Source organism: Pyrgilauda ruficollis, unplaced genomic scaffold, assembly GCF_017590135.1.
Source record: "Pyrgilauda ruficollis isolate IOZ18807 unplaced genomic scaffold, ASM1759013v1 scaffold23, whole genome shotgun sequence".
Classification (NCBI taxonomy): Eukaryota; Metazoa; Chordata; class Aves; order Passeriformes; family Passeridae; genus Pyrgilauda; species Pyrgilauda ruficollis.
Window position 1 is genome coordinate 1,414,951 of NW_024522539.1, and position 14,179 is coordinate 1,429,129.

General features: G+C 44.8%; 1 protein-coding gene across 2 annotated transcripts in view; it reads left to right on the forward strand.

Annotated features, from left to right (window-relative positions):
* The window catches only part of MEGF11 (multiple EGF like domains 11), a 188,864-nt gene that overhangs the window by 87,735 nt on the left and 86,950 nt on the right, over positions 1-14,179 (forward strand). For both annotated transcript variants that reach the window (XM_041469049.1, XM_041469050.1), the window contains exons 5-6: positions 10,267-10,513; positions 12,459-12,579. In XM_041469049.1, coding sequence (XP_041324983.1) covers positions 10,267-10,513; positions 12,459-12,579 — 368 coding nt within the window. The remainder of the gene's footprint in view (positions 1-10,266; positions 10,514-12,458; positions 12,580-14,179) is intronic.

Sequence of the window (14,179 nt, forward strand, 5' to 3'; positions counted from 1 at the left end):
GGAGCTGCTCTGTGGATTGTCCTGGTTTCTGTGAAGCTGACCCATGGATAATGCTGCAGGCACAACCAGGTTGTTTGTAAACAATGAGGAAAAAACATGTGGAGTGATGATTTCGTGTTTTTGCCTGCCTGACACTTGATGGCTTAATGCAGGAATCCACAATGGGGAAACTGTTCCGAAAGCACCGGCTTCCATATGGCTGGGATTTTGTCAAAACATTTCAGCTCAGTACACCCCTAACTGATTGTGAGCATGAACAGTTTTGATCAGCCTGTTTTTCAGAATGTAAAACAGTTTAAGAATTGTCTGTTTTTAACATCATAACAAAAAAGTTTCACTTCCCAGTTTAGAGCAACTTCTGCTTTAGAAATTGGCATTAATTTACGCTTCTGTGAACAACATTGGAACATGTTGGGAAGTCAAAATAAAATATCAAGGTTTAGACATCCAATCTCAATAATTTATGAGACAAGACTTTCTGCTCCTGCCTGGCTCTCCAGAAGGAAACCCAAGCCCCACTGGTGGGCAGAGGAAGCTGAAGGGGCACAGGCAGAGGTGCCTGAATGTTCTGCCCAGCACTCGGGGCTGGTGCTGTGCTTGCTGAGGCTGCTCTGCTCTCTCAGCATTTGCATCCTAAAGAAGTGGTGCAGGAGAGCTGCAGCACTGGTGCAGTCTGAGGAGCTGCTCTAGGGACACTGGAATTTTTCTGGCATAAACCTCTCCTGATGCAGGGCCCTGTGTCCTCTGCCTTTCCCAACACACCCAGGGACACACAGGCTTTGGCTCCTGGTATTTTAGCTATGCAGTATTTGTCTGCCTCATTATTATCTCTTTATTAAAAGCACATCCCACATCTCTCTGGCTGAGTGATGTGAAAAGAGAGTGTAATATTCTAATATTTCAGTATTTTTGCTTTTTTTTTTTCCACCAGTAGTTTCAGACTTGCTGTTTTCTGTTGGTAAATATCAGAAAGGTTTGGAGAGACTGTGCTGAGTCTCACAATATGTTTAGATGAGTGAACGTTCCAGTTTTTACTGGGTCACATAGGGCAAGACTTTTTTACAAAACTGTTTCTTTTTCTGTGCCTGAAAGGGACATTACTATTAATGGTTTATAAGAGAAAGGCAGCAGTGTATTTAAGATATCTTGAAGACATTAGGTAACATTAAAGAGCCATGTGAAGGTTCAAGTATGCCCAGAAGAAAGGAGAACAGCAAGTAGCTGGTGTGGATACCTGCACACAGCTTTTTGCAAGCCTTTGAACTGTTTTAGATATAAAAGACACCCCTTTTTCAAAGGCCACTTGGCTTTCTGCTGCTCTAATTCTCTCTGAATGTCTGTAAGTAACAGAATTCACACTAGAAAAGGTAAGATTTTTCCTAGATTCAGTTGCTGGGGCAGAACATCCTTTAAGCTGATATTGTTCAGTTGAAGAGCAGTGCACAGGTGACCCAGTGATAGGACAAGGGGGGAGGGGTTTTAAACTAAAAGAAGAGAGATTTTGCTTAGATGGTAGGAAGGAATTCTGCCCTAGGAGGGTGGGGAGGTCCCGGCACAGGTGCCCAGTCGAGCTGTGGCTGCCCCTGGATCCCTGGGAGTGTCCAAAGCTGGGCTGGGCAGGGCTTGGAGCCACCTGGGATAGTGGAAGGTGTCCCCACCCATGGCAGGGGGTGGAACAAGTTCTTTAAGGTCCCTTCCTACCCAAACCATTCCAGGATTCTATGGTTAGTCATTAGGAGGGAATTGCAGCAAAGAGAATAAGTGGTTCTTTTTACTCTCCAGCTACACTGTTGGAAATAAAAGCAAATACCACAATCCACAGTGTTTACTTTGTGTTTCAATATCAACACAATAAAATAAATTGCTTATTGACCATCTTAAAAATGACTGACGAGTCAGGGCTGCGAGTTATGTTATGCATGAAGGATGGGCTTATCCATCCCCCTGAAGGGGAAACTTTATGGAACAATTTGCAGCTGCTGAGGTGGATCCAGCATTTCTTTCATATCCATGCCTTGATTTTCCCCACTGCTCGGCCAATCCCGATCAGCAAATCCAGGTCTCAATTCTGCTCCCTCTGCTCAGCAGCTGCAAGAGAAGGGACACATCCCTGCATGGGAAGGACAGGGAGAAGGAACACCCTCTACTCCTTGTTGTAGTGACAAGAAGCTTTTCTCCTTTAAGCACTGCTTTAACTGCAAATAAAGAGATATTGCCTATCTGGCAAAACATCAGCAGAGTGACCTTCAACAAGGCCGAGTTTGTGCTCTGTGAAAAACAAGGAGCTGAGCACATCCCTAGAGCTTGACTGGGCAGGGTTGGTCCTGCTGGGTCCTTTGCAATCACACAGGCTGGAAAGGTGACCCCAGGGGTTGGATCAGGGTGCTTTCCACATGCTGGATTCCCCAGGTGAAGCATGAAGTTGCCCTGGGGGAGGATGTGGCTGAAGGGCAGCCAGCCTGGGCAGCCTCCTGCAGTCCCTGTGGGTCTGTCCAAACTGCACCGAAGTCAGCTGGAATCACTGAACCCAGCGGGGGTTTGCTTCTCCTCCCACACTGCCTTGGTTGTTTATTTAGATTATTTAGAGTAGGAAGAAGCCCATGTGGGTATTACATGTGGCTTTTTCACAGCAGGCATTGCTGTTGTGTCCACAGCTTCAGATCTCCAGGGTCAGAGGCCTCTCTGAACAACTCTGCTGCCACCACCCCTGAGCCCCTCCAACACTAACTTCTTGAAAGCTGCATCTCCTCCCTATCCCTGTCCTGCAATGTTTTAGGCATTTCCAATGTATTTCTACCCCTGCTTGAAGGCAAAACTGATTTTACTTCTGTGCAGAGGCATTACCAGAAAATTTCATTACCTAGTCAATAAAAACATCTAAAGTCCATTACAGATGTTGAGAGAGAATGTTTTACCCAGTTGGAAGACTGAATTTGGAAGTAAGTTACTTGCAGATATTATTATTACAAGCCTGTCCTAGACAATAATAATGAAGTATTGATGGAAGTTTTGCCAGAGCAGACTGCTGGGTTTCATACAGAGGAAAGATAGTATCTTCATTTAGTTTTATTAGACTCTTGATACTCTGCCCATGTATTTTTTAATTCACCACAGTAAAATTCTAATTAAAGAACAGACTTTGCCTCCCATTAATATGACACTAAAAAAAAACCAAAAAACAAACATTTTAAAGAATGCAGCATCTTCTCCACAAAAATTATAATGAGAAGACAAGCTGCCAGTGTTGTATAGAATGTTGTCGCTCCCTTATGAAGCGTTTCATGATTTTAAACTCCTTGTAAGATCCAGAGTGTCAGTAGAGTTAAAGGCTCATTAAACAGAGCAGTAATTTCTACAAAAAGAAATAGGAAATATTCTCAGGTTTTTTTAATGTTCTAATTTTCACTTCTTTTGAAGCGTCTGTCAAAATAACTCTTAGTAGAAATTCTGTAAGCACCACACTTCAGTATCTGTCAGGAGTAGAAGTTGTTTCTTCCTTTTTACTGGTTCCAAAATATATTGACTTCATTACAGAATTTGATGAGGCTGACATCCAAATACTTAACTTTTCTTTGACTTGGAGTGATTTTGTTTTCATTTACCCCAAAGACAAACCTCAGCTAGGTAACTGTTGTAAGCATTCTACAGAATACAGTAGGAATGTTCTTTAAACAAGAATTACTTTGGAAAGGAAATGTTTCCTCAGAGGCTACTAAATAAACTGCAGGGTCTCTAAAGTGCTGAGCCTGAGTTAGGTACCACATGTTAGAGAGTCAGTGACTAATGAGATCATCATCCAAGATCAAATCAGGGCCCAAATCAGCCACATGTTCCGTATCTGATTCAGAGCAGGAACTTCAGGGAGAATCAGCAAAATCGTTCTTGAAGGATGAAAATCTGTTCTCCTGTCGTTAAGAAAGGGAAAAAAACAAAACAAAACAAAAAAAAACCTAAACACAAAATGGTTGATTTCTTCCTGTGAGTAATAATTTATTCATTTTGGAAAAATCAGCTGATGTTTCCTTCCCAACTTTCCATTTCTACCTGATGAAGACTGATCCATAAACTGGAGGATGAGACTGATTGCAAGTCCTGCCAGGCTCAGATTAACCCCAGGGGTTTTCCTTTTGGGTGGATACACAAATGCATATTTACATATGCAAAATACATTCTCTGGGCAGTCTTAGAGTGGTAAACACTGAGACTGGCATTTTCTTCATTATAATTGTGAGAGCTGTGACTGAAAGTCTGGCTTTGGAGATAAAAGGAATCCAGGATTGGGAACCTTAAGGCTGCAAAGCTGCAAGCTCAGGAGTCAGCAAGTGCCAGGGTACCCTGTGCTCACATAATTAAAGAAAATATCATAATTCATAGGCTCAAGTACTGAATTACTGCTGTCCTTCCAACCTTTAATCTGACATTTTATTTCTGTGACACCAGCTCCATAAGTCAAATGTCTTATTTACATGGGATGCTCCCTGTTTGCTTTGGGGAACCAAATGAAAGCAAATGAAGAATAAGAAAAGTCTCTTCAAGAGTATCATCAGGCTGATGTTCAGGTAGTTCATCAGCAGGGACAGAGCAAAGCCCTGACACGTGGGTGATGGACTGAGAGCACAGGGCTGGCATCCTCCCCGTGGGCCACTTACTGAACAGAGATTAAACAGCCCATGGCTGCTGCCAGGAAAAATTGTAAGAGGAGCCCTGCTAAGGCCCTGAAGTCTTTAATTTCAGATTGCTTTTCATACAGTTGGAATCTTGGAGGAAGGCAGGTAATGAGTTATCCAGGGGTGGCACTGCAAATTGCATTTTTTATTTTTTTAGCGTTTGATTGAGTACAGGTGAATTTTCACTGGGGACACATGAGCACATCCCTGGGTGTGGGACAGTGGAAGGTGTCCCAGCTGGTAAAATGATGGAATTAGAATGTCGGTCTCTAAACATTTGGATGAACATTTTTGAAGGGTACTTCTGAAAATCTGGGTTATTTTGCATGTTATTAATATGTGTTAGACATTGCAAGGGCGATCAGTCTTATGAGACAGAGGTTTTTTGGGTTGGAATCAAGCAGATCAGCAGGTGGTTTGTCAGTGACCTGGCTCATGCCTTTAGCAGTGTGTTGGTGTCCCTTGAGGTACTCAGCTCTGCTCAGAGCCAACACAAAGTGCTGGGAAGTGTCATTGTAGGGGAATTCCCTCTTCATGGACCTTGTTCCAAACCTATTGCTTGGCTTCTGTTTGCAAAGGCATTGAACTGTCCCAAAAGGAGTCATGTTTGTGCAGGGAGCAGGCACAGTGCAACACAGAGCTGTAATTCTCCTGCTGAATAAAGTGCAGGGAATAAAAACCTAATTGATTATTTTAAATTTTCCTTCATTATATTCAGGTATATGTTTTACCTTTTGCTGTTTCTTTGCCTGCTTTGCATTAGCTGGGTCAACCATCTGATTCCAAAACTGAATTAGACAAAAAAACCCCACCCAGAGCTAAATCCACATTTCACCTCAATTTGTATGCATAGAATCATTTTACAACACTACAGTTACATTAAGAGGAGAATCTAGTCCTAATTTCAAAGTAAATTCTAAAATAATCTCTCTTAAACCATGTCCTCCTAGATTTAATAAATTAATTTTATTTCCTGTTTGCATTTTTTAAGGGCTAGTATCTCATTTAAACATTACAAACTGAATTTGGAAATATTCCATAATATTGATTACTGAATAGGAGCACGTTCTATGCTTTAGCAAATTTGTAGAAAGCTGCTTTAAAGTGTGGATTAATTGAAGTTCCCCCTCAGCCCAATATGGTCCTGAGTCCTTGGGCCAAGGAAATCAGACACTGAATTTTTTCAGCTGTGCTTTGTGCAGGATGTTTGTGAACATCCCACTGACTTTGCAGACCTGCAATACAGAACTGGCCCTGGCTATAAAAGAGCCACAGGGAGGCTGATGCTGATGAGAGCAGAATAAACTCAGACCTTGAGACCACAGGTTGTGGTGCTGCTGTGATAGAAGATTCTTTCATATGAATGGTGTGTGTGCAGTGATGGAAAAGCTCTGGAATAGCACTTTTGACTCTCTCTCGTTGGGATAAGTCACTCCATAAATGTCACCCTTTCCTTGGGAGTCCTTTTATTCATCTGTTACCTTTTCAAACTCCTGTGTTTGCTTCATTGTGTCTGACTTGTGCTGCTGCACTGGGTACTGGGTGTCCCTATTGACCCAGACCACAGCAATTCCCTCATCATCCCCACAGGGATAACCAGCCCTTGGGGGGCACAGCAGCACTTCCCCTGTGTCCTCGAGGTGCATTTACCAGCACACAGCTGCCAACAGGGTGCCATGCACGACCACAGCAGGAACATTTCCTCACTGCAGGAGTAGTTAAGCACTGGAACAGGCTCCCCAGGGAAGTAATGGAGTCACCATCCCTGGAAGGGTTCAAAAACAAGCAGATGTGGCACTTCATGATATGGTTTAGTAGGCATGGGGGTATTCAGTTGAAAGTTGGACTTGGTGATCTTGGAGGTATTTTCCAACATTAAGGATTCTAGGATTTGATGATTCTATTTGCAGAGCCTGCAGGAATTAACTTTCACTTCAGGAAGGAATTGAGGTTTCAGTGTGGGAGTGACAATAGAAGGAAAACCCTTGGTGCTGCTCTGAGCAGTCTCCTTTGAGGAGAGAATCCCTCCCCTGTCACAACACCCTGTGCACACCAGTGTGATTGTGCTTGTGCACCCAGCCTCATCCCTTGCAGAGCCACATTCATTTTTACTGGTGACAGCTCATCTCCAGCCACATTTCCAAAGGTGAAAAAGTGAGGAAGTTAGCATGTTTGCCAGGGAATGTGGGCACGTACCTGAAATATGGCAGTTTCCTTCAATGTAGCTTCTCCCAGGAGAACAGGGGCTTCAGCCTCATCCCTCATGGTATTGACATCCCCACATGCAGCTAAGGGGAGCATTTGTACCTCCCTGACATCACCTCTCTCAGGTTGCTTTCCTTATTGATGGTCTGGTTAAAGTCTCTGTATCATTTTGACATTTTTAATGGCATCTGCATTTACAGCAGAGCGCTCGTGTGAGCTTTAATCAGCTCTCTGTTCACACGTTGTTGCTGTTATTATTTATCTCTATTACAGTAACTCACTAAGGCAATCAACAAGAGCAGGATCAGACTGTGCTAGGCTGGGGCTGGGGTTTAAAATGGTCTCTCCAATTGGAGACCTTGCTGATGGTCCCAAAGTGCAGCAGGATCCTGTGGCTCTGAGCCTGCTCTACTCTCTGTCTCTGTCCCAGAACCTGGAGTCACTGTCATACACGAGACAAGATTTGCCCCACTGGTGTATAGTGGAAAAAATACCTTTTGGTTCTTTGTTTCTTCTGTTTTGTAATTCTCTACCAGGAGCTACTGGATCCCAGTCCTGTAGCCAGTTACACACTCAATTAGTCTCACACCTGAACGAGCCTGCTGTGCTAGTGGAGTTAATTGTATGAATAAGTACTTGGATTTTAGCTTATCATCCCTGTATCTACCTTGTAGATAGGTACAGAAGTGCCCACAGTGCAGATCTCAAGAGTTATCATTATATCATTATATAAATATCACATCATGTTCCAATGAAATGACTCCAGTCATTGGAGTCATTGGAGTCACTGCAATATGGGACTTAGAGGAAAGAGGAAAGAAAACCAACAAAAAAAACCACCAAGACAAGGAAGCAAACATGACCAAATACTGCTTGTAAATAAGTGTTCAAACAGGATGGACTTACAGAAAAGGAGCTGTGTTTGGGGCAGGCACTGTACAGTTGAAGCAAGATGCTTGAACTAATGATGGGAAATGGTTTTCCCTTCCTACAAATAGTTTTCTTTTTCCTTCACTTCCCTTCAAAGTGAAAAACACAAACCCAGCAGACAAATCGGATGCTTGGAGCACCCACCTGAGACATGAAAGAGCAAGGGTAGAATCGTATCTTGTAATGAGTGTTATTTATTCATATTAGGGAAATTAATTGCAACTGGAGCTGCATCAGCTCAGAAGAAGCCAGAGTCTGCAGCTGGGGCTCTGATGTGAGGTGTGGGAAGGCAGGAATCAATCCCCAGAGCACGCAGGGTGCAGTTTGATCCCTGAACTCCACTTTCCTGTGCTGAGGGACATCAGCTGTGCTTGTGTGGTTCAGGTTTGTGTTCTTTATGGAGGTGCAGAACTGCATCCCTTGATGTTCAAGTTGTGCAGAAAACAAATCAGTGTTTCTGGAATGGAAATTGCTGGGGAACTCCAGCAGCTCCAGCAGCTTTGCTCCCTGCCCCAGAAGGCTCACACAGCCTTAGCAAGTGTCTATGTGAAATAAAGATAGATCATCTCTTCCCACAGATTCTCAGTAATAATTTAAGTCTTATAAAGAGTAAGATTTTGTTTGCTTGGCTCCCAGTGGTGTTAGAGAGGAGCTATCATCCCTGTTTACAGCCGGGGGGAAGTGAGGCAAAGCAATAAACGAGCTGGGGTGAGGCACGAGTGGGATCGTGCACAGGGGGACATGGTGTGCTCTGCTCCCTGCAGGACATTAAACATCTGCATCCTCTAACACCCTGCAGATCTTTTGGAGACCTTGGAATTGTCTTCTGGGGGTTTATTTTGGCTTTTAACAACACAAATTTGTAAACTGATAATCAGCAGGGCAAATTAACTAAGAGCTGTCTTCTTTTTCTGCTGGATAGCCTTACACTGACCAGTGAGTATCCTCCTTCTCAAAATGAAGGATAATAAATAAAAATATTGCCAAAATTAATGGATAGAGGCAGTTTTCCAGTGTGAGTTTATAGCCAAGTACTGTAGAAGGAGAGGGCTATGAAATTTCTAGGACAAAAGCACCAGGCTTAAGTGAGCTTTACATTTACCTCGCTAATCCTGGAAACAGATCCAGGGCTGAGAGGCAGCCTGTGTCACCTGGGATTAGTTTCCATGTTTGCAAATAAAAGAGTTTGTGAAGACAGCCCTGTTGCTGGGATTCCACTCTCCTCTCCTGCCTGGCAGTGGGATTTACACCACTCGCAAGAGGGTTGGTGGTGAAATTGAAACCAGCTCTGAGCACAGCCATCTGTGCCTGGAAAGCCATCAGTAACTGTGTCCTTCCCAGTAGCCTGTTCTGAATAGGATGAGGATTTTCTTCACCCTTGCCACAGCTATGGTGAAAGGCTGCTAAGTAGAGGGTAGGGCTGCTGAAGAAATCCTTGTTTTCCTGCAGATGTTTTGCTGAGGAAACCTTGACCTGAGGTGTTTACTTGAGCTCTGTTCAGTGCATGCAGCTCAAAGAGGTGTTGTACAGGTGCTGTTTCAAGAGCAAATCAGGAGAAACTGTTCCTGTAGGGCTGACTTCCCCCTCCCATCTTCCACATGCTCTTCAAAAGAGAAGGGATCAGGCAGGATGGTCACATGAGGGGTCTCCTGTGCCTTAATGCATTCCATAGGGAACCTCCTCTCCATGTCAGTGGCCAGAGGGTTTGGGGTCCTTCTGTGTTGCTGTTATTAGCACAGGAATTACCTGATATATTCACTCCATACCTTCATCCCTGAGCCTGGGCAGCCTCAGGACGTCCTGTCTCCAATGCTATTTTATTTCCTTACATCTATTTAGTCAAGACAACAAAAGTAAATAAATAAATAAATCAGAAAACAACACCAAGGAGAAAGCTTTCTTTAGATTATCTTGTATGTTATCTTATGGGAACATAACAAAGAAACAATATTTGATGACATGATAAATCGACAGGATTTGCTTGGCAACACCACCTGCCATTAAGTGCACTGCAGGCAGGATGCGACCCTCTGCATCTAGTTCCACTATAAATTCATCCCTTCCAGCAATCTAAAAGCACTAAGAAACAGGATATTAAAAGATTTCAGGCCTGATCCAATAAGGTGTTAAGTCCTCAACTTTCGGTATAAAAGTGGTCCCATTGTGTCCTTGCACCCTAAAGCTGGGTTGGGGGGGAAGATCCTGAATCTGGGTCTGGGGGAAGATGCTGAACCTGGGTTTGGGTGGGGGAGAAGATGCTGAAGCTGGGTCTGGGGGAGGATGCTGAAGCTGGGTCTGGGGGAGGATGCTGAAGCTGGGGCGGGGGCGGGCAGATGTTAAAGCCGGGTCGGGGGTCAGTTTGGGAGCGGGGGCTCCTTTGGAAGGCTCTGGCCGAGGTGCACACGGGGCTGTGGGGTGAGGCAGCCCCGTGTGCCCGCGTGGGTAACTCCGTGTCCATTCGCAGGCTGTGACAGCGAGCACTGGGGGCCCCACTGCAGCAACCGCTGCCAGTGCCAGAACGAAGCGCTCTGCAACCCCATCACGGGCGCCTGCGTGTGCGCCGACGGCTTCCGCGGCTGGCGCTGCGAGGAGCTCTGCGAGCCGGGCACCTACGGCAAGGGCTGCCACTTCCAGTGCCAGTGCCACCACGGGGCCACCTGCGACCACCAGACCGGCGAGTGCCACTGCGCGCCCGGGTACACCGGCGTGTTGTAAGTGCAGCAGCAGCGCGCTGGGACTGCCTTGAACTGGTTTGGGTCGGCCGCGTTTAACAGGAGGAATAATTGGCTGAATTTACACCCTGTTATAAACCGGCCTTTGTAGAAATCAGGGAATGGGATTTCAGAGAGAATGAATAAAGGGAATTTCTGTTCTTGCTGCTGGTTATACCTGTGTCCCTGAAGGGAGCCTTCAAGAGAGCTGGAGAGGGACTTAGGACAAGGGTGTGTAGCGGTAGAACAAAGGGTGATGGCTTTAAATAGGGATAAATGGGATATTGGAAAGGATTTCTTCCCTGTGAGGGTGGGGAGGCCCTGACACAGGGTGCCCAGAGAAGCTGGGGCTGCCCCTGGATCCCTGGAAGTGTCCAAAGCCGGGTTGGTTGGGATTCAGAGCACCCTGGGACAGAGGAAAGTGTCCCTGCCCACGGCAGGGAGCTGGATCTGGCTTCAATGTCTCTTCCAACCCAAACCATTCTGGAGTTCTATGATGCCATGCTATTAAAATAAAACATAGTGCTAAAATAAGCTTAAACATAATTTATATGTTCTAACTTGTGCAACAACTCTACCTGTTCCTAATTTCAGAATGTGAATACAATCCAAATTACGGTGGAGTTTTGATAAGCACTTGGACTCTCTCCTCATTAGCAGTCCAGTGCAGCATCAAATGGGACTTTTCCATCCCCAATTTATTTGACTTTCAATCTAACTGAGAAAGCGTTGCTGTTAACTATATCAGCTTAGTATCTAGGGGGTAAATTTTAAGCACAGAGAGCGGGGATTTAGCGGTGTGACTCCTATTAACTTTAACGAGAATCATGTAGCTAAATCCCCATCCACCACACGGAAAGTTTACCAGTAGGATTCACAAAATCTGCATATTAATTTTAGGACAGCAAGCAATAGTTTCTTGTTTAAAATTGCCCACAGTGTAACATCAGTTCTCATTAGAGATCTTTCAGTAGCTTCAGAAGTAATTATGTTTTTCAGAATTATTTAAGGGGAAAAGAGAATTTAGTCACTGAATTTGGTTGGAGATCTATTGTAGGTGAGTTAATACTTTTGCAGTCTATTATTATTTGTTAGCCTGCATGAAGGGGAAGGTAAAAAATAAGGACAGAGTTAACCCTCATAAATAAGTAATAGGCCTTGTGAATATTTTATTTAGTACCTGATTTCCTCCTAGACTTGTGACCTCAGTTGTGGAAGCACTCACTGCTAAGGACTCTGCTTACTCTTGGGAGTGCTCCCTTGACATCAGCGTGTCAGTTCTCAGCAGGGCCAACCCCTGATGTTGTAGGAACATCCTCATCAGAGGACAGTCAGCTGGGGGACAACATCCTGTAGTTTCAGAACCTCGATGCTGAAAGCTCTGATGTGCAGATGTAGGAGACACTGGGTTTTGCAGGGATTACTCCCACATTGCCCCCCATGAGTACTGAGGGAGCCTCAATGAGCTTAAATAGCCTTTAAATGATGTTGAGTCCTTGCCAGTCCATTATGCACTGCAAATGTTAACATTCAGCAGTGACTGGAGGAATTTCAAGTGTTTTAATCCCATCCTTTTATTCTGTTTGCAGCTTCTTTTAGTGCCATGTCATATAATTCATGTTGAAGGCTTCATCCTGCAACTCATCTTTTCCTGGGCTATTTTAATGGTTATGGGTTGTCCTGTTGAGATGGGTGGGATTTGGTACATGCAGAAAGGTTACACACATGCATCAGCCTTACAGGGCTGGATCCATGGCACATAAACACCCCAGCAGAAATAAAAGGAATCTCAGCTAATTGGCAGTGCCAGCTGAGCCTTACTGAGGTTTCATCATTTGCATGATGACTCCCATGATGACCTGTGTTGTGTGTTTTCCTCATATGCTGTTCCCTGTAAGTCCTCTGAGCTGATGTCTCTGTTTCCTGTTGTTCTCTCTCCCCAAAGCTGCGAGGAGCTGTGTCCCCCCGGCAGCCACGGAGCGCAGTGTGAGCTGCGCTGCCCCTGCCAGAACGGGGGAGTTTGTCACCACATCACTGGGGAGTGCTCCTGTCCTGCTGGATGGATGGTGGGTACTGCTGCTCCTCACTCAGGGCCTGGATGTTCATTGTTCACTGTCTCAGCTGATGTGTGCCAGCCAGGCTCTAACAGTTCCCAAAGTGGAACCACATTTGCTGGGTGTGCACAGCACCTGCACAGACAGGCCACCACTTTGCGACCTGCCACCTTCCCTGGAAGTGTTCCAGAAACATGTGGGTGTGGCACCTGGGGACAGGGGTTAGTGGTGGGCTTGGCAGTGCAGGGGGGAATGGTTGGACCTGATCATCTTGGGGTCTTTTCCAGCCTCGGTGGTTGTGTGATTCTCTGACTGGTACATGCCATCACAGAGTTTAAAAACAACAGACAAGAGAGTTATCTGTGAGTTCCAGTTCCTTGGAATATTCCCTGCAGCCTTAGACAGTGCCCTGGCACAGGACAGAAAGCTCAAAGCCCAGCTCAGCACTGTCAGAGGCACAAAGTGTCCTGTTCCCCCTCAGGGAGAGTGGGAAGCCAGGGGGAATCCGAGGCTCAGGCAGGCAGCAGAGCTGAGCCCAGGGCACAGTTCAGTGTCGTGTCCTTGCCCGGGCACCACTGCCATTGATTGCCAGAGATTTGCTTGTGTCAGGACTTGCACTGCAGAGAGACAGCTGCCCTAACCTTTAATCCTTTGTGTCAGGAAAGCAATGCCAAGCATTTTCAAAGTCCTCAACTTTATCAATAATGTAATAATGAACTCTCTTGGGGCATGCCAAGTCTCACAGGCCTTCATCCCATTTAGCTGTACTAAACTTCCTGGCACTTTTCCTGTATCTGACAATTAGTCTCTTGGCAAAGTTGCTGGATTTTAAAGCATGCAAGTACTCTGAACTTTTTATTTTTACATGGAAAGCCCTGCAGATCATCACACAACTGTGACTTCTAAAGGGGACCCTCTACCTGTTCAAACATACAAAAGCTGAGAGAGGTTTGTGTTCCTTTCCATTTATACATCAACTGCTTTGGGTTCAGAAGTACCACCTCTGAGATGCTGCTGTACATCAGCAACAATATTCTGTAGGAGAACATTGCTGTCCTTAATTTTTGGTGGAAAATATCTCTAACTAGAGAGCTGGAATCTCTCTAACACCACCCATCATGGCAAGGGTGCTGATGAGGTTATTCCATTTCAAATGACAAAGGCAAAACTTGTCAGAAGTATGAATATGGCCCCTTGCCCTCACCTGGCAATCAGTGGTGGCAAAGAAAAGATTCTTTCCTTGAGTGCTGGAGCATTAGGAAAGCAATTCACATATTTCTGAGGGCCTATCAGTCCATTCTGGCACTAACTTCTAAGAAGTAATCAATAAAGTGATTCACATAAAAATATTACTTTTTTCAACTCTCCTCCTGCATGCCAAGATTTCTCAGGTGTTTTGCTGTATTCTTCCTTACTTGTATTTTATCAGGAGTTTTCCTTTTCAAAATTAAAACATCACAAAACAAATAAGAATATCAGAATAGAAGAGGAATTTTTAGATGTCTTTTAGGATGCAGCACAGACCTTAAGAAGAACCAGAGCACTGCACAGCAGCTGTGGTTGTATTCTGGCTCAGTCCTGCCCAATTCCTTACAGCCTGGAGTTCTTTTAT